This window comes from Strigops habroptila, chromosome 1, assembly GCF_004027225.2.
Source record: "Strigops habroptila isolate Jane chromosome 1, bStrHab1.2.pri, whole genome shotgun sequence".
Lineage (NCBI taxonomy): Eukaryota > Metazoa > Chordata > Aves > Psittaciformes > Psittacidae > Strigops > Strigops habroptila.
The window spans coordinates 40,248,873-40,267,892 of NC_044277.2; the positions used below are offsets into that span (position 1 = coordinate 40,248,873).

Sequence of the window (19,020 nt, forward strand, 5' to 3'; positions counted from 1 at the left end):
GGGATCCCCTGGCATAAATACCATGTATGAAAGCAGCCTGATAATCATGGTGTCGTGGTTTGAGCCCAGCTGGTAACGCGGAACCACGCAGCCGCTCGCTCACTCCCCCCCTTCTTTCTCCCCCCGCTCCCGGAGGGATGGGGAGGAGAATCGGAAGAATGTAACTCCCACAGGTTGAGATAAGAGCAGTCCCATAACTAGGGTATAATACAAAACCACTACTGCTACCACCAATGATAATAACGATTAGTGAAATAACAAGGGGAGAGGATACAATTGCTCACCACCCGCCGACCGATACCGAGCCCAACCCGAGCAGTGATCTGGGCCTTCCGGGTAACTCCCCCCGGTTTATATACTGGGCATGACGTGCTGTGGTATGGAATACCCCTTTGGCCAGTTTGGGTCAGGTGTCCTGTCTCTGCTTCCTCCCGGCTTCCCCTCCTCCCTGGCAAAGCATGAGACTGAGAAAGTCCTTGGTCGGAGTAAACATTACTTAGCAACAACTAAAAACATCAGTGTTATCAGCGTTGCTCCCAGGCTGAAAGTTAAAAACACAGCCCTGCACCAGCTACTAAGAAGGAGAAAAATGACTGCTTCAGCTGAACCCACGACACATGGCAAAAGAGGCTGTGTGTTTAATGTTATACAGCTGGCGCAAAGGCTTCTCCAATGTACTTTATGCAGCCATGCTGATAAAAACATAGAGGTTGTTGAGCAAAAGCTTTACGAAAAAACATCTCTGCCTGGTGTGGAACATGCCAGTGGGAAGGATGTGAAAGAAGCATAGTGTGCACTCAGCTGCTGTTTGAGCTGCCAAGAAAGCATCCCTGTTAGCCAGATACCACCCGGGAAATACAATGAGTAGATTGACTTTCTGGGAACAAGTATCTGACAAAGATGTATGGATCAGAAAACAAAGAACAAAGTCTTTCATTTTGATAGAAATGTGTTAGCCATACTTGCTCAGAGTTGGTCTAAGGATTCGGAATGGACTGGAATGATCCAGTAATTTCAATACAGAGTGCCTGAATAGCCTAATACATTTCAAGATGAATAAGAATCATTGACTCTTTGGCTGTAAGCCAAAAGCTTTAATTTGGTGATGAAGGCATCTGATCTGATGAGGACAAATGAGTTCCATCTAACAATGCTGTTGTTTACTGCATTCGTGCTGGTTTTCCTGTTTCCCATGACTTACTCTTTTGTATTTACTTATTTAAGAATACTCTAACTTCCCTTTCACCCTAAGCATAAAATATGCCTATACAGCACAAAATACAGCATAAATATATACAGCTAATAAATATGCACAGCCGATACAGCATAATGATATTTACAGGAAACTCTCAAACCACAGACATGTACAAATCATACTATACAAGTGCAAAATAATCTGGCAGATATATCTGGCTATTTGAAAGGTAGTTTTAAAGGTGATCAGGTATTGGAACAGGCTTCCCAGGGCAGTCTGGGAATCACCGTCCCTCGGAGTGTTAAAAACAGCGTAAACGAGGCCCTCAGTGACACGGTTTAATGGTGGACTTGGCAGTCCTGGGGTAAAGGTTGGACTTGATGATCTTAAAGGTCTTTTCCAAGCTAGTTGATTCTATGATTCTAAGGTGAGAGGCAGTTCAAACTCTCAACTCCATAACACCGTCTTCGGCCCTGCTACCTCGGCGACAGCGGGGCCCGGGGGCGGCACCCGGCCATGGCTTCCCGGTGTGTGTGTGGAGCTGCGCTCTCCACGCCCGGTCCCGGGTCCCCCACTCCCGGCTGTCGCCCGCCCGCCCGCGCCCCTCCTCCCTTCCTTCCCGCCCGCCTTCCCCCGCCCTCCTGGCGCGGCGCCAGTCCCGCCTCCCCGCTCCTGGCCGGTGTCCCGCTGGCCGCCTCGCAGCCCGGTGTATGTGCGGCAACAACATGTCGGCGCCGCTCCCCGCCATCGTCCCGGCCGCCAGGAAGGCAACGGCTGCTGTGAGTGCGGGATCGGAGCGAGCCGCGGGCAGGCGCCGGGGGCCCCCGCCCCGCTTTGTTGTCCGCTGTGGCCTCAGCCCCGGGCGGGGGGCGCCCGTCCCGCCCGTCGCAGCGGCCCCGCGGCCTGAGGGCGAGGCCGCGGTCAGGCCCGGCCCGGCTGAGGGCGGACGCCTGGTGTGTGTGGGGGGATATGGCGGGGCGGCCTGGGCCGGGCACTGGGACAGGTCTCTCCTGTTATTTTCCTGCCCGAGGTCCCGCTCCTTTCGCGGCTGGAGTCCGCGCTGGGCAGGGGAAGGTCATCGGTGTCGGCGGGGGCCCGCGGCGCCGTGTGCTGGGCACGGGCGGGTGCGCCCGCTGATGACGGCGGAGGGGGGCAGAGCGGGGAAGAGGGGGCTCCGGGTTGGAAGGGAGCTGGGATGGGGGGAGCCGCCGTGGAGGAGAGCTGGGATGGGATGGGTGGAGCAGAGTTTTCTTCTGAGAAAGTCGTATCGAGCTCCAACTGTGTGTGATCGTGTGCGGGCCACTGTGGTACGCGGGTTAGGTGTGGTTATTGTTTAGTTATCTTATACCACTACATTTTGTTGTTTTGTTTTCCCTTTAGGTCATTTTTCTTCATGGATTGGGAGATACCGGGTATGTATTATGATCTGTTACATACTTCATAGTTGTTATAGTTTCAAATATAAGGCTGCATGCTTCAAAGATGTGAGCAGTTAAGAGTTACTTAAGCTTTTTATTTAGCCCTTAACTGAATGGAGGGGCTAACAGCAGATGAAACTTCATGTATGCTGTGTGATGGTGACAGATATTTATGCAGAATTTCCCAGCATGAGTACTCAAAAGCTTTTTCTTCTCTCTTTTCAATTGCTTGCCTAATTTGGTCTGAATGTGATCCCTCTTTTGTTCTTGAGTCAAACTTGGTGGAAAAAGAAGTCTCTAGTTTTCTCACCTTTCACTTTCCTGAGAGTAGGTTCCTGTGCTTGTCTAAATTTAGAGGGTTGTTTGTTTTTTTTCTTTCTCCTGACCTGTGGATTGCTGGTTTGCCAGCAGCTGCAGTTAGTGCATGGTTTCTTCTCCAGCATGTCATACTTGCATTAAAATCCAGCTTACTTTTTATCTAAGCAAACTCCTAAGTAGTTGCCTAATGTCTACAGATTTCTCTATCTGAAATACGGTCTGAAGAGTCCAAAAAACCCCTCCCAAATAAGCTGTGAAATACCCTGCTTTCCTTGTTCCTGTTATTTCCATGTTTGAGTAGAAATGGAAAGAGCAGGGAATTTATGGGGGGCATTCTAGGTGTAGTGTAATGTTTCCATTTGAAGCTTGTGTGTGCCGAGATACTGAATTAACAAGTTAGGAGTGTGTTGAAAACTTTTTTGCTGGAAGACTTTAAAGAAGTTCACACTTCGATACTGAAAATAAGTAGCATGAGTGCTTTGTCTGTTGTTCTTCCTTAAGGGCAAAATTGCATAATACTTTTTTTTTCTTTTTTCTTTTTAAGAACTCTGTTTTTGTTACCTGGAACTGGAATGTTGCCTTTGGGTTGAAACTTGTAATGTTTAAGACTCAAACTTTTTCTGAGGAACAAAAAAAAAAAAAAAAAGTCAGCTGTCAGAACTGAAAATTGTGTAACGTGGACACTTAATGCATTAAATAGAGTCAGCTCCATACACTTGGCAGTATTCTACAAGTGGAGATGTTCGCTCTCGTGTTTGTGCTGACACACCACCTTGTTTGCATTATCTCTCTTCCTTTCTGCTGGTAGGGCACAGCTGAGGCAGCAGTACTGCTTCAGTGTCTTGGCACCAAATGTTCAGCAAGTGATTGCAGAATCTTTTGAGCCTTTGGAATTTGAGTCCTTCCAAATCGGGTCGATGTTGGTTTTGGCAAGGGGAAAAAAACACAGATTTGATTAAATTTGTGTTAAAGATATTTGCTCTATAACATAAATGGTATTTCTTATACAAATGTGGTATTTCCATTTTGGCGACAAAGCTAACACACAGTCTCGAGCTCTGAGCATACTGGAATGTATGCATTAACCAGTTGTAACAGCTCTGTGGAAATACAGTGATTTAGCTGCATTTGTTCCTCTAGCCCACTGCAGATCAGATTAGCTAAAGCTGCCTTCGACATCCTGCCATTTTTTTCCAAAAGAGGCACAGTAGTGACCCAAAACCAGATTGTCTGAAGAGAACTAATTAACAATTTTATCATTTCCCACAGTTTAAAGTGACCTGTTCTACTTCATGTGAATTTTGCTTACTTCAGTTTACCAACTGTATTTTTCTTATTGTGAGAAGTGTCTAACAGAGGTTATGTTCTTTTTCTCTCTTAGCTCCTATATAAATGGCACTTAAAGATTGGTACATACTTGCCAAAATCTGAACAAAAGGTACAACACAGAGGATTGTTCTAAGGAGTCCGCCTAAATGTGTATACAATGTTGCTTTCCAAATTCGTCAAATTAATCTTTATATCTGGCTTAAGAAAGTCCCCAAATTCTTATCTAACTACTTTTTCTCAGTCATATTCTCCCTCCTTTAGATTCTTATTTGGCCTTCTGTGATACTGCAAATATTATGCAAGTAATAGCACACACAATTTGTTAATAGTATATATAAAAGTATTGGTAGTAAGTAGACTGAGATGTACAGCCAGTGTTTCAAATGTCTGTGCTGTCTGTGTGTTTGAAATGTCTTTAACTTTGGGTAGCATACATTAACTTTTTAGGATGATACTAAATTTAAAACTAAACCAAATATGCTTTTATGGCTTGTCTGTTGTTGGTCTCGTTGGTTCAGTTGTGTCACTGATGAATTTGTTAAAGGTGTTCTCTGCTTAGAATCAGCTTTCCAGTATCTAGTTAAGTGGGTTAGTTAGGAATATTGAATAATGAGAAAAATGAGGAAAGACAGGTCCTATTGCGTGTTCTGGAAAGCCAAGTGCAGGCACAGGCAGTGGTTCTGCACAGGTTCAGATTTGGGTCCAGCTTGCTTCACGTCTAGATGACTCCTGGAATGAGTCTTTCAGAGCTGTTTATTTAAATTATGCTTTCCAGTTTCCTGGTTTGTAGGAAGCTTGATAACTCATCAGCTGTGCAGATGTCGTGGTGTTCCGGGCATTCATACAGCATGTGCTTGACATTAAAAAGCTACCTGCCGTTTGGAGTGTTGTTCAGAACTGCTTAAACCTAAGAGCATTCAAGCTGACCCAAAGTTAAGGGATCTGATGGATTAGGTTGGCTCCCTGTTGAGTTAGCTTAGATGTCAGTTCGCTACAATCTCACATCAATAAATGTGGTTCAGAAAAAACAAAGCTGTCTGTGAAGGAAGGTGCTTTAACTCTACAGGAGCAGCAAAGCAGCCTCTGGGCTAGAGCCGCCTGGAAGCGGGATACCTGCGTTCATGTCTTGTGGCACCCAAGTTAATAAAACCAGCCAGAGACAGAGGAGGCTTTGCCTGGAGCCAAAGTGGTATTTCTACAGCTCTGCTGCAATTATGTTAGTCAAAATCAGATAAAGTCTCCCTGGCTGTATACATGCAACAAACAGGCAGAGGCAGAACAAACCCTTTAAGTTTAGTTCTGTATTCATAGCATACTGCAGTTGATGTAAAAATTTTCTGGAACTGTGTTTATATTGATATAATTCAGCATATTTCATACTTCGTCTGTGCTCTTGCACCAACATAGAAATAAGAGCTAAGCCAAAACATAAATGGCATTTAATGTGTTTTCTTGTTAACAGGCATGGATGGTCAGAAGCGCTCGCAGGTATCAAAAGCCCCCATGTAAAATACATTTGCCCACATGCGTAAGTTTGTAACTTCTCTTGTTTTACCTTTTTCTGTAGAGTTCCGTGTTAAGATACTTGCACAAATGAAGTCAAATGGGATTTGGATTTTTTTTATATAAGAAATCACTAATGTTGATGCTAATAAGTATTTTGTTATTTTTAGGAACTGCTGTGTGATTTACTTTAGGGCAAAACTGCATTTTTATTCATATTTTGCTTTTGTTACTATTTCAGACTGAAAATATATTTGGAAAGTTTTATGTGCAAAGATACGGGTTATTTTGACTTTGTTTTCACTGGATTGGGTTGTTTGTTTTTTCCCCCCCTGCCCAAAATTTCTTAAAAGCCTGTTAACAAGGAGTAATTTTCTGTATTCTACTGATGATTAAATATGCTTTGTACTAGGTACATGTACTTAAACTTAGATGGGTGTATAATAGATGAAACTTCCGTTACCTACAGTGAGTTTCAAAGGTTCACAGGATATTCATATTTTTAGTAAATAATGCCATTTGAGCTGTCTTTTTGCAATTTGAGAAGTGAAATACTTCTGAGCAGGATCAAAAGTCAGTAAATAAAGCATTAAGATCTATCCAGTATTTACTTAATGATAGAAAAAATAATTAAGTATAATTTTAATTTATTTTAACACAAAAGTCAGATTGTCTCTTGCTCCAGCAGTCTTGGGAGATGTGGAGCAGGGATGATAGGGAGATAAGTAAGCCATGTTGGTGTGTTACTGATTACTTGGCTGTGATTTATTCATTTATTTTACCACATATCCACGCTATGCTGAGCCTTTCAAAAGAGCTTAGCAATATCTGCTCTTTATCATTTCTTGTCCTTTGTCGTCTTTCAGTCTTTCCCTGCAGAACTTACGGAATCATAGAATCGTTCACTGGTTTGGGTTGGAAGAGACCTTAAAGATCATCCAGTTCCAATACCCCCTGCCTCAGGCAGGGACACCTTCCACTAGACCAGGTTGCTTAAAGCCCCATCCAACCTGGTCTTGAACACTTCCAGGGATGAGGCATCCATAACTTCTTGGGGCAACCTGTGCCAGTGCCTCACCACCCTCATAGTGAAGAATTTCTTCCTAATATCTTATGTTCCTCAGTTTCCATAGATTAAAACTATAGCCAGATTTGATCTGTAGCATGGTCTGTTGGAGTGGTTGTGGTGTGGCTGAAAAGATGCCGTGAAGCAGTGTAAGGGTGGGAATGAGTCCTGCAGTGAAGGCAGGCACTGCTTAAGCAGATTCAGCTGTTGAGATAAGTATGTGTGGCCAGACTTGTATCCGCCCCTATGCTACATTTAGCTTTTTCCTTAGGCTGGCTGATGCTGCTGTGCAAGGTGCCTTCATCTGCTGAACATTTGTGTAGAACTGTGATAAATAACTGTTATTTAGAAATAACTGAATTGTATATATATGAAATATGTATATGATATATATGCAGTCACCCCCCCCCCCCCCCCCCATACATATAAAGCAGCCCATGAATGCTTTGCTTGCTCTCCATAGAGAGTGGCTAATTCAGCCCTGAATGTTAAATGTGTTTGGGCTGGCAGGTTTCGAGAGAGATTTCTTGAAGGGACACTACAAAGTAGCTAATGTTAATTATGGTTTAAAAGAAAGACAGAATTAGGGACATGTAATTTCATGACATAACTGCATCTGCATTATTAAATTCCAGTATATATCTTATGTCGTTTGTGTTCATTCTCATTTCTAGGCCAGTTATGCCAGTTTCTTTGAACATGAACATGGCTATGCCATCATGGTGAGTATTTGTTCAATCATAGACGATTCTAATCAAAAGATATCTAGGGGTTTGAAATCATTGTTCTTAATTAAAAATCATGAACAACCTGAATGGCTGGGTTTAATCACATGTAAGTATAAAAGGCTTTTTGCTTTAGTTCTGTTCTTATTAAAGGGCTCTCATGAGTACACTCTAATTCTCTTTATGTATCTGTGATAATGGTTATTCCTCTGGACTAATCTGTATATCTTAAAATACAAAATGCACTTTATATGTATAGTCTGTAGTCTGTATTGTGTATGAATTCATAGTCGTAGTAGTAGAGATAGAGTAGAAGTATTATTGCTAGTAGTGAGAAATATTTGGTGGGTTAGTTGGACATCTAGAAAATGTTTTTTTAGAACATCCATTCTGAATAGAAAATAAGAAAAGATAATTTCAAGAGTTTTAAGCTAGTCCAATTTTTTTTTCTTCTCAAGTAACTTGTGTTTATTTTTCCTATATTTCTTCAAACTATTTCAGTTTTGTATGTGCAACTGATAAATTGAAATTCCTGCTGATATTTTTGGAGCAAATGTCAAAACTGAGCTGCATAATCTGCAGCGAGTTACAGAAGATATCAAAACTCAGAGAAGCTTTGTTGACTAGATGTAGCCTTTTAGTCACATGCACAGGTTGTCCATTATTTCTTGTAAACCATGGGTGGCTGGTACTAAATAATGTTAGCTAGCATTTTTATGTGGAAATTATCCCAGTTTTGTTATTTGTGTTTTAAGGAAGTGGAACGGATGCTCTAGTGAGTAATGCTCTTGTTGATATTTTTGTAAGGTTTGATATCATTGGACTTTCTCCAGATTCACAGGAAGATGAAGCTGGGATCAAGCAGGCAGCGGAGAATGGTATGCTTAGTAGTGCTTTCTATGTCTTAAAAGTGCTTCTTTGTATTCTTAAAAATGAAGTATCAGTCTGAAACAGATTTTATGAAGACAAAATTATTAGGGAAAATAATATGTATATATTGTATTATTGCTGATCAAAGTTCATCTAAGTGCATTGTTTGGGTTTTTTGTTTGGTTCGTTGGTTTTGTTTTTAAAACCAAATGAGTAAGTTGAGCAATTCACCAGTATAAACACTTCATACTCTCAAATATGAAATGTACATGGGAACCAGTGTACTTTAAAGAGCTTCTGGGTAGCATAGCAGGTTAGAGCTTTACAAGCATCCACTTGTGATGCTGGATGGTTACAAGAGGATACCATCCTCCTGGCAGTGGGGCTTTTGCAAGACTTGCCTGTGTTTCTCTTTGGAAATGGTACAGTGGCACTGGAATTTCTGATCATGCTCAAGATCTTTTGATACTTTTTAACGTATAGCAGACTGTATTTTCCTTTCACTAGCTTTCTGTTGAGATCAGGGAGGTCTCTTTCCTCTTCTAGGCTTTATGTAGAGCAGAGTGTTTTTTAACTACTGACCTTTATTTATGTTGCAGTTAAAGCACTGATAGATCAAGAAGTAAAAAATGGAATTCCTTCTAATCGAATTATTCTGGGAGGCTTTTCTCAGGTAAGGTATAGTTGGAAAGGCCTGTCTTTTTCTAGGAAGTAACCCAGCTTTCCTAACATGGGAAATCTAGACAATGAATTGAAAAAAATTGATGTTATGTGTTTCTAAAATTTTAAGGTGTCAGTTTTCTTTTGCCTTAAGAAATTAATTTTTTTTTAGTTTTATGCAAATAATTACTATTCCCTGGAAAACAAACATGCATGTGGAAAAAGATACTAAAATGAATAGTCTATTTAAAGTCTTAATGTACTTAACATATGTAGCTTTGCTTGAAAATCTTGTTAGTATTTTTAATATAACTTTAATTTGGTAGATATTTGATGGTCTGGATTTATTTGGGAAATTCTTCCCTTCATACTTGAAAGACATCTGTGGTAGGTAGGTTAATAGATTATTTGATCTATAAACCAACTCCCCAGTCTCTGCAAGTAAATTAAAATATTAAAGTAGTGATAATATGGGGGGAGCGGGGACAGGCAGCAAAATAAATGTTGTACAGGAATACTCATTTTAGTGTTAGTTCTAAAGAAGAATAGATTGGAATAGAAAAAGACCTTTAAAGGAGAAACCAGACATCTTGAAACAAGCATTAAAAGGAACATTGCCATCACCATTCTAATACTTCTATCTCTTTATCTTAGGGAGGTGCTTTATCATTGTATACAGCTCTTACAACACACCAGAAATTAGCAGGTGTTGTAGCCCTCAGCTGTTGGCTTCCTCTACGGGCTTCTTTTCCTCAGGTACTTGTTTCTTTCCTAAGCGAATTTGCACTTGGGGAATGGGTATATCTGAAGATTGTATCTTGTTCAGGAATTAGTGGCCATCGTTATCACTGAATATTGACACTTGTTTGATAACTCAAAAGGCCCTGGAGTTCTAGAGTTTGGCAAATACGGAAATGAGGAAATACTCAGTAGCTATGTCTGCTTAAAATTACATTCCTAGGAAACTTAAAAGGATTCAGCAAATTTTCATTGAATATTAATTTTCTGTTTGCCATTTGTTCCATCTTCAAGACACTATCTTATTAGAGACTAGGTATTTAAACAAAGTAACAGTGTTTTTTACTTGTCCAAAAATCATGATATTCTGTTCTGAAATTTTATTTGCAGATTTTTGAACTTAGTGTGTTGTCAGGGACAAAGCTTATTTATGAGGAACTTGCAGACTGTACATTGTGGTTTTGGGTTTTTTTCTTCAGAATTTAACTTATTTGCCATTCCACAGGGCATAGTGCCACGGGGTTATTTTATCTTGAAGTTGTTAGCCATACCTCTACTTATTGTCTCTTTTTTCTCTTCTCCCCTCTAATTCCACCCCTAACAGGGCCCTATCACTGGTGTCAACAAGGATATTGCTGTTCTTCAGTGCCATGGGGACTGTGACCCATTGGTTCCTTTAATGTTTGGTTCTCTCACTGTTGAGAAGCTGAAGAGTATGATAAATCCAGCCAATGTAACCTTCAGGACTTACTCTGGCATGATGCATAGCTCATGTATTGAGGTAATTTTCTTAATATACAATATATTAGCTGGGTATGGTTGATTTCCCCCTCCCCCAAATAGATATGTATTGGGTGGGGGTTTTGGGGGGTTGTTTGTGGAGTGTTGTGTGGGGTTTGGGGTTTGTTTTTGTGTGTGTGGTGGTTTTTAATAACAAGTGCTTGATGCTACTGACTTTTTTTCATGAGTAACTGAATGCCTGGCTGAAAAAGTATCCAAGGCAAAAGTTTGTATGACTAGTGGGAATTTCTTGATAAGATTGTAGTTCAGGGACTAGGCTAGTTAGTCTATAAAATACTCTCTCTTTCCCCCAAAATTTTTATTACTTGCTTAAAAAATAAATAAAACACTGAATTGGAAGGCAGATTCTCACAGCATAAATCCAACTTGGTATTTTGGAGAAAAGAATTCTGTTAGTTCTATGGATGGAGCCATTGAAGGAATAGGGAGGGAGGGAGAGGGGCAGTGTTGATGGTACAGAAGAGGAAGCCTCAGATGCTATATTTATGGTTCTGGCTCAACACGCAGCTGAGCTGATGAAATGGCTTGCTGCTGCCAGAAAGGAGTGGGCTAGTTCCTTCTGCTTATGACCCTGTGGCACTCTCTTCCTTCTTGGACCAGCTCTGGGGCTGATCAGAAATTTCTTTGAACCATTTGAACTTGCTAAATTGGCAAAAACTGCTGGCTTCAGTTTTGGCACCTGTCATGAGTGAAAGCATCAGAACTCACACAAAGCAAATGGCAGGAGCAAGAAACAGAAGAGGAGGCAAGGAACAGACCTGCCATTTGTCAGCAGCAGTAACTTTGTTAATTTGGATTGCTGCATCTTGTGGGAACTGTACCTTTGGACAACCTCTTTGGGATGCACACAGTTGTATTGCATTTAGGCAGTAATATCATAGAGTTGTCATACAAATATATTAATAATGGGCTCTTTCTTACAACATAGTCTTAATAAAAATATTAGTAGTTTTTAATATGGATTGGTTTCCCAATCTAGTTTGCTGTATTGCTTTTCCTTACGGAAAGAAGTATTGTGAGGGTGAAACTGAACAGTTAGGAGGAGGAGCTACTGGGTTTTCACACTGCTGCTAACTTGCAAAAGTTTCAAGTATACACGAAGGTGCAGCCTTAGCTACATTCAAATCCTATCCATGCTCAACCTGGTGCTATTCAGATTACCTGGTGATTCATATGTAGTTTGCCTGCTCAACTTCAGAGAAAAGGAGAGGGTAATAAAGTAGGCTTTGCTCTTTTTCTTGTATTTTAGCCTCCTCTGAGTGCACAGTACTTTGAAGCATTATCAGCCTTGTCTTGCCGTGTACGAAGTGATACAATTGTATCAAGTGCTAATTACTCAATACTTGTAGCCCAGCTGCTCATTATGACTGGAATGTTGAACATGATTTAGTGTGTCTGAATATATATTAGTATGGAACTTGAGCTAATGAATACTTTTATCTTTAAACAGGAGATGATGGATGTAAAACAGTTCATAGACAAACATCTACCTCCCATAGACTGAAATGATACGTGAGAAGCCTTCTATATAAATACACCAGCATCAACTGTGGTAGAGTGTTGATCTTTTCATATGCCTGATAGGAAGCATTACTTCTATACCTGCAGTGTTACTACTGTGTTGCAAATTTATACTTAGGATGAGGATTAAATAATGTATATGTACAAGAAATGGTTATCTTTTTAGTATTAATCATGCACTGGCGGGACTATATGAATGAGGCAGCTAAATAACAATGACAGAATGTAACCTAAATATACTGGTTTAAAACATCTGATTTTTTTTTTTTTTTTATTGCAGGATTAAACTATTTGTACAAGTAATTAAAAACTAAATTTCAGTGAGCAACTTAAATGTGACCAGTTCAGTTACACTTGAGACATTATTTGTTCTTAATACGCACTAAAAACATACTAAAACATTTCCTGCATAAAGTACACAACATGTAACACAGTGGGCATATTATGGTAGAATAAATGCTGCTAAGAACAGAGCTTTAAATGTTAATTGCTACTCCAGATAAAGGAGGGTTGTTCTCCTATAATGGCTAGAAGTCAGCATATTTTAAACACCTCGGTTTTTAACTGTTTCATATTGGTAGATATTGTTTAAATTCTAAAGGGACTCATTCCGTGCCAGACCATCATTTGATGCTTATTGTCTTTTTTTAATTACTGTAAACTGATGTCAAATGCTGACTTGGAACAGAATTCTGAAGAAGTGCATAGAGTCAATTCAAGTTTTGTTTAAAAATTCCTGGGTTTGTACTGAATATCTGTCTTGTGCTTTAGTCTGTGTATTTTTCATTTGTGTAGAAATGTTGATATGTTTCACATGAGTAATTCCAGCTATCTGTCTGCTTTGGAGTAACTAACTGAAAACAATGCAGCTGTATAGTTTTGTCTATTGTTGAAGTCTCACACAGACTTTGACTAATTTGAATTATTTTTTTAATAGAAATATAAGTGCAGTTAGGATGTAACTTAGTTTAAAATTATACCATGTCATACTTTCTTTCATTGCTTGTTGAGACTTGATGTCTTTTCTGAAAAAGAACAAAACATTCTCTTTTCAAATATATCATTCTGCATTTCCCTAGATCATTGCGTACAGCCTAGGAATATGAAGGCCTACTATGGGAAAAAATAAATCTACAAGATACAGAATGTCTCTTTCAGAAGCTTAAAATTCTAGAATGCAGTCGGTTACGGAAATTGATGCACACTGAAGAGCATTTTGCAGTTAAGAGCCATAATTTACTTCTGGAAACAGCTGTTGTTCTGTAGAGCTCAGAGGCTGTCACCACATTAGGAATGTTTAAAAAACACAGTGCAGTTTTTACTATATAATAGGCTGCATAACAGTGTTCTATACTATAATATGTTTACAAGCAAAGAATATTTCTTTTTGGATGCATCTGTTGTGTCAGCACTGTGCTTCGTACCTGCATTTAAGGTATTTTCTCCTCTCCTAGCTTAATCTAGTGGTCTTCTTACAGTGCATATGGATTTACATCCACAGCATCTGCCAATACAAATGCATAGATGGGGAATTATGCCTCTATATCCCTTCTTTTTGCTGCCAGAAATCTGACTTGTTCACCTTGCATGAGTTCTTAGTTTTCAATGCTTTTATTTTTTTCATACGTATTGCACTTCATTTAGAGAAATTAATTTTTCTTGTGTAATCCAGTCTCTCTGGATTATTAAATGTCTCTTAATATTTAAAACTGGAAAGGAGTTTTTTTCTAAATGGTATTGAAACACACTTAGATATTCCATCTGTGTGGTTGAGAGGGCATGTCTGTTAACTTTGAAGTTTAATTAGTTTTTTCCCTTCAGTCACTGTTCTATAGATCTGCCAATTTGTCTTTCAGTTAATTTAGTTCACAGAAGAAACGGTAATATTCTTATTGTAGTTGTGTCAAAGTTCTACTGAGAAAACAATATGTCCTAGCTTGGAGTCATTCCCAAATTGCATTAGCTAATTTTGCAGTCCTGCTGAATTGCAGACTTGGTAAGCAAACCATATGAAATTTCTCCTAGTTTTTAGATTTATCCTCACCCCCCTGTTGTCTAAATAATTCCCTGAATACTGGCATGTGTCCAGCATTCTTGCACAAGCTTCTAATTTTTTTCCTTTATTTTTTGTCCTGTGTTTAAATTGTTTGCAAATGCCGTTCAGCTGTCTTGTTCAACTTCTCATTGTGTGTTCATTTCATATATTCTTTCTTCAGTTAGAATGAGTTTGAAAAAATACTTCTGTTAAAATGAGATCAGCCCTAGCTTTATTCTCTGTTAGCTTTATAACAACTTCTTTACTTCATGAACTGTGTTCATAATTTGTGTTCAGTTTCTGGTACTTGTGTATTTTAATCCAAGTCAGCTTCAGCTGTCGTCTCCATGATGCTTTCAGATGTTTTTCTAGAAATGCTTTATGTGCTACCTTTGTTCAAATATTCAGCCTTCATAACAAGATTTTTTTCATGCTGTTGTTTGCTGCTTGCCTAATCTACAAAGAGCTGTGTTACCAAAGTAAATGTTGTGACTTAGTCTGAGTTTCTGTATTCTAGGAAGAATTCCCCTCAAGTTTTTCATTTTTCCCTTTTTTTTTTTTTTTTTTTTTTTTTCAGGAGTGTATGTGTGTGTTGTAGTTGGGGGTTGTTAGAAAGCCCAGAAGCTAGAGGAAACTTAAACAATGTATCCTGTCTGCTGTATTACAGTGTGTATCTTGAGCTCCTGACTTTTGTAACTTCCCAGCTGGTTAGAAAGCTGTGTACATGATCTTGTAGCTGGACTTCTTCACTACCTGAAGGGATTTGATGCTGGGATTATTGCCATAACTGCATGTATTTTTAGGCTGAATGGTAGCTCGGTCTAGTGTTGGGGTTTTCATAATACTTTATTAAAATGGAGAAGTTGGACTGTCAGTGTTCTAAATGTGAATGTCCTAGCCTCAAAACCTACGACTTGAAACTGTCAAATAATGAAGTTTATTTGTTACAATGTTATACTTTCCCCGAAAGGCGATGTGATGTCTGTCAAACCTTCAAAAGCATGATACGAAAATACTCTGCTTGCAGATCAGTTTGTTTCAATGGGTATCTAACTCCCTAATGCATTTTTGATTCCAAAATGGTACTTAAATTTGACTGCAGTTTTGTGCAGTCAGAAGCCTGGCTTCTTGTTGGAATATGTTGCCCACTTTTTAGTGAACGTGTTATGTATTATATGCCAAATCTTTCAGCCATTCTTGAGGTAAACCTGTGCTGGGGTCTGTACTGTGATGAGTGCTGTATGATTTGGTCTCTTCCTATTTTGTATAATCACAACACAGTAGGTTGGTAAAAATATTGTACACTGTAACTGGTATTGGAACTGTTAATTAAAACATGTTCTCTCTAATGGAGTATACTGCACTTCATTGAAATCCTTAAGATGCATCTTTTATGTAGAAAAGCTATTTGTGTTGAAGGATATGACTGAGAACAAACTGTATGAGATGTTAATGAAGCCATATGTACAAGGCCTGTGTATCTTAAATTTTATAAAGAAATACTGAACACTTACTCTTTGTGTTATGAAGTATAAGCCATTTATATTTAATATAAACCTCTAAGATGTAATTTACTTAGTTTATTTATGATAAGAAATCCTAACTTTGGAAATTATTTCTGTAGTAGGGAAAACTGTAAAATCTTTCCATTTTTATCATTGTGAAATAAATTTCAATCAGCGTTTGGGCAAGTACTAAAGACTTTTTCCATATTTACCTGAAGGAAGTTGAGCTTTCATGTGCTGCAAAAAAGGCAGTTTAGAGGCTTCTTGCGAGTATTTTGGATGGTAATTTATGCATTATGATGTTGTACGAGAGAACGATGGTTTGTAGTTACTGAAATTAAAAGGGTAAAAAAAAAAAATCACATACCAAGTTATATTTTGCTGCCTTGTTGAGAGAATGCTGAGTATGATCTGATTTTTTTCATATTCCGGGTTAATTTTTACTTTTTTTGGTTTTTTTGTTTTTTGTTTTTTTTTTTAATTTGCAGTAATTTGGAAAGTTAGAGGAAATTAAAATATTTTCTAGTAGCCTTACTCTAGGACACTGAAGAGCCAAAATCTTCTCATTGTTTTGCTACATCTTTCTCTGGGGTTTCTGCAGTGTTGGGGAGCCTTTGAAATTATATTCGGTTTGGCATGCATACCAATTCACGTATTTGTTAAAGAAGCAGTTTTCAGGTCAGGCGTTACATGTGCTTTTTAGGTTAATTGTAATAATTAACCTAATTTACAGTTGTAATTGTAAGCTGATCAGTGGTATACATAATGTGCAGCACTCCAGAGAAAACTTGAGATTATCTGGGAAGATAATATCTGGGAAGCCTGAGAGGGAATGGGGTGTACATAGAATCACAGAATGGTTTGGGTTGAAAGGGACCTTAAAGCTCATCCAGTTCCAACCCCCTGCCATGGGCAGGGACACCTTCCACTAGACCAGGTTGCTCAAAGCCCCGTCCAGCCCAGCCTTGGACACTACCAGGCATGGGGCAGCCACAGCTTCTCTGGGCACCCTGTGCCAGTGCCTCACCGCCCTCATAGTGAAGAATTTCTTCCTAATATCTAATTTAAATCTACCCCCTTTCTGTTTAAAGCCATTCCCTCTTGCCCTATCACTAGAGGCCTTTGTAAAACGTCCCTCTCTAGCTTTCATATAGTAAAGGTAGACTTCCTCCCTAGAGCACCTTAGAGCAACTAAAAGGCTGCTTGTCTCCATAGACTGATGTCTCAAAGTCAGCGTGGAGTACAGTTAGGCAGTTCACGAGTGTATGGAAATGCACAATAGATGCAGTGCTGTATGTGAATGTTTGTGGCAACTTAAGAGTGTAAGAATAGCTAGTAAGAATAAAGATGTACTGTACAGAGTAACTTGTCAGTTTATATTTTATCGAAAACCTTTTGAGTAATGTTCAATTTCTATTTACTTTCAGCCCTGGTGTCCCTGAAGAGATAATTGTGAGGAGAAAAATTGTCTAGAATTAGCATAACAAACAAATTACAATGTTCTATTGTACTAAACTTTATCCAATATAGTATGAGACCACTGGTGTAAATGAAGGTGACTTTCAAGAAGTTTTCAGTATGACTGTTGGCTAACTTGGAAATAGGATTCTTTGAAGAATAATAGCTGTAGGGAAAAATAAAATCTGTTCTTTCTTCTCTCCCTTCCCCCATATCCCCCCCGCCTTCATTGCTTGCCACTCTCATGTTACCACCATTTGCCTTTGGGATAACAGGTTTTATTAATTCGCTTTGAGTGAAACAAATGCCTTTGATGTAGCTGATTAAAGCTGATTTAAATGAAGTACTTGTATAATTTAATGGACATCCACAAAGCGAATCAGTAGATAATGGCTGTCTCTTAGTTCCAATTACTACAAAAGAGCAACCCATTGCTTCTTTTTTTCTCTGCAAAACTTTTGAAACGTCAAATTTCTAGGCAGTTAGCTGAGGTGTAGTGAATCTTCCTTCAGGCATCTAAGTAGGAGGTGTAGCTTCTCCATGTGGAGAAGGTAGACTGCCCTCAGGATCATTGAAGGTTCTTTTTTAAAAAGGGTACTTGTTTGCATTAAGAGATGGAGCAGATGGAGTCTGAAAGTTGGAGTCTGAATGTTCCCTGGCTGTGAACATGAGCAAACCCTTACAGTAGCTTCTGCTTGAAATCATTTGCTATCTATGTTGTAGCATTTAAAATTATCAGGGGGGGAGGGGGCGGAATCTTTAAAAGGTTTAATATTTTCAGTATATGTACAAACAGAAAGTGGAGGTTGCCCCACAACAGTCTAATAACATGACCTTAAAAACCAAAACATTTTCTTTCATATTCTGTATTTATTTGCATCCAGTTACTGCTACTAAGTTGAAAAAAGTGAAGACATTTTGAATGTGAACTTAATAACATAGTGCAAACACCAGAATTTGAAAATGATACTTGGTCTAACTTCAGACCATACCATTATTATCTAGCGCTACCTTGAGAAAATGAGTATGTATATAAAAAACCAGCCCCTCTGTTGAATATCCATAGAAACGACTAATCAAGACGCTTGTTACTGGTTCAGAATTTTTTGAGGGAAATCTTGCCATTACAAGGAATTGGAGCTTCAGTTTGCTACAGCTCCACTCGTGTGTCTGTGGTTGGGCTGATCTCTTCTTCCCTGGCAAAGGTTGGGGATCAGTTGGTTGATTCAGACTTTTGAAATTCTGTTTTGGTAGGCCTATGTCACTGATACACTGAGGGCTCAAGTAAAGAGGAGAGTTATAATGGGTATAACACATGGTTACATAAAACCTTTGGGAATGCTGTTGAATGTTGTGTTAACACTTGATTAGAGGAGCTTTTCCCATACAGAATGTTAGTCCTGAAAATAGAGCATTAAAGTGCCTTCATAGGAGTTCAGAGATGCTTCGCTACGCATTTTGTGTGTGCTACTGTTTGCACTCCTCCATCTAGCCCCCTTTACCTCCCCAAAAAAATTCTCAAGATGCTGTCTCATATCAAATGAGATTAGTAAGAACTACAACGTTTTGTATGTGCACCTCTTAAGAGAGCTACCTCTACCTATTAAGTCTTGGTTATCGTAGAAGATCCTGTGGTGCAGCAAACTATGTGCTCTAGTGAGTTAGATGCAGGCTCTTTGCAGCAGCAGGTGTATAATACCTTTTGGAAAATGTTGCAAAAGAATAGTGAGAATATGCTTTAACAGGTAAATGCAGTGCAACAGCGTGTTATTTATTCTTTCCAATGGGTTTATTTAGGAGAAAGAAGCTAAAAAAAGAAAAGGTTGCCTAGTTTTAACTTTCGCTTGGTCTTTCATCCTTCTGTTGTTCTTTGGACTT

General features: G+C 39.2%; 1 protein-coding gene across 3 annotated transcripts; it reads left to right on the plus strand.

Annotated features, from left to right (window-relative positions):
- The first annotated feature begins 1,850 nt into the window (after positions 1-1,850).
- Positions 1,851-14,712, plus strand: LYPLA1 (lysophospholipase 1). 3 transcript variants are annotated; one of them, XM_030479010.1, is made up of 10 exons: positions 1,851-1,974; positions 2,576-2,607; positions 5,723-5,788; positions 7,504-7,551; positions 8,362-8,432; positions 9,024-9,097; positions 9,739-9,840; positions 10,427-10,603; positions 12,074-12,175; positions 13,224-14,712. In XM_030479010.1, exons 1-9 carry the CDS (start codon positions 1,906-1,908, stop codon positions 12,125-12,127), a joined length of 693 nt encoding a protein of 230 aa, XP_030334870.1. In that variant the 5' UTR covers positions 1,851-1,905; the 3' UTR covers positions 12,128-12,175; positions 13,224-14,712. The 3 variants fall into 3 exon arrangements, with proteins under 3 accessions (XP_030334870.1, XP_030334862.1, XP_030334879.1); XM_030479002.1 differs by lacking the exon at positions 13,224-14,712 and having other exon boundaries at positions 12,074-12,396; XM_030479019.1 differs by lacking the exons at positions 1,851-1,974; positions 2,576-2,607; positions 13,224-14,712 and adding an exon at positions 3,486-4,369 and having other exon boundaries at positions 12,074-12,396.
- The last annotated feature ends 4,308 nt before the right edge of the window (positions 14,713-19,020 follow it).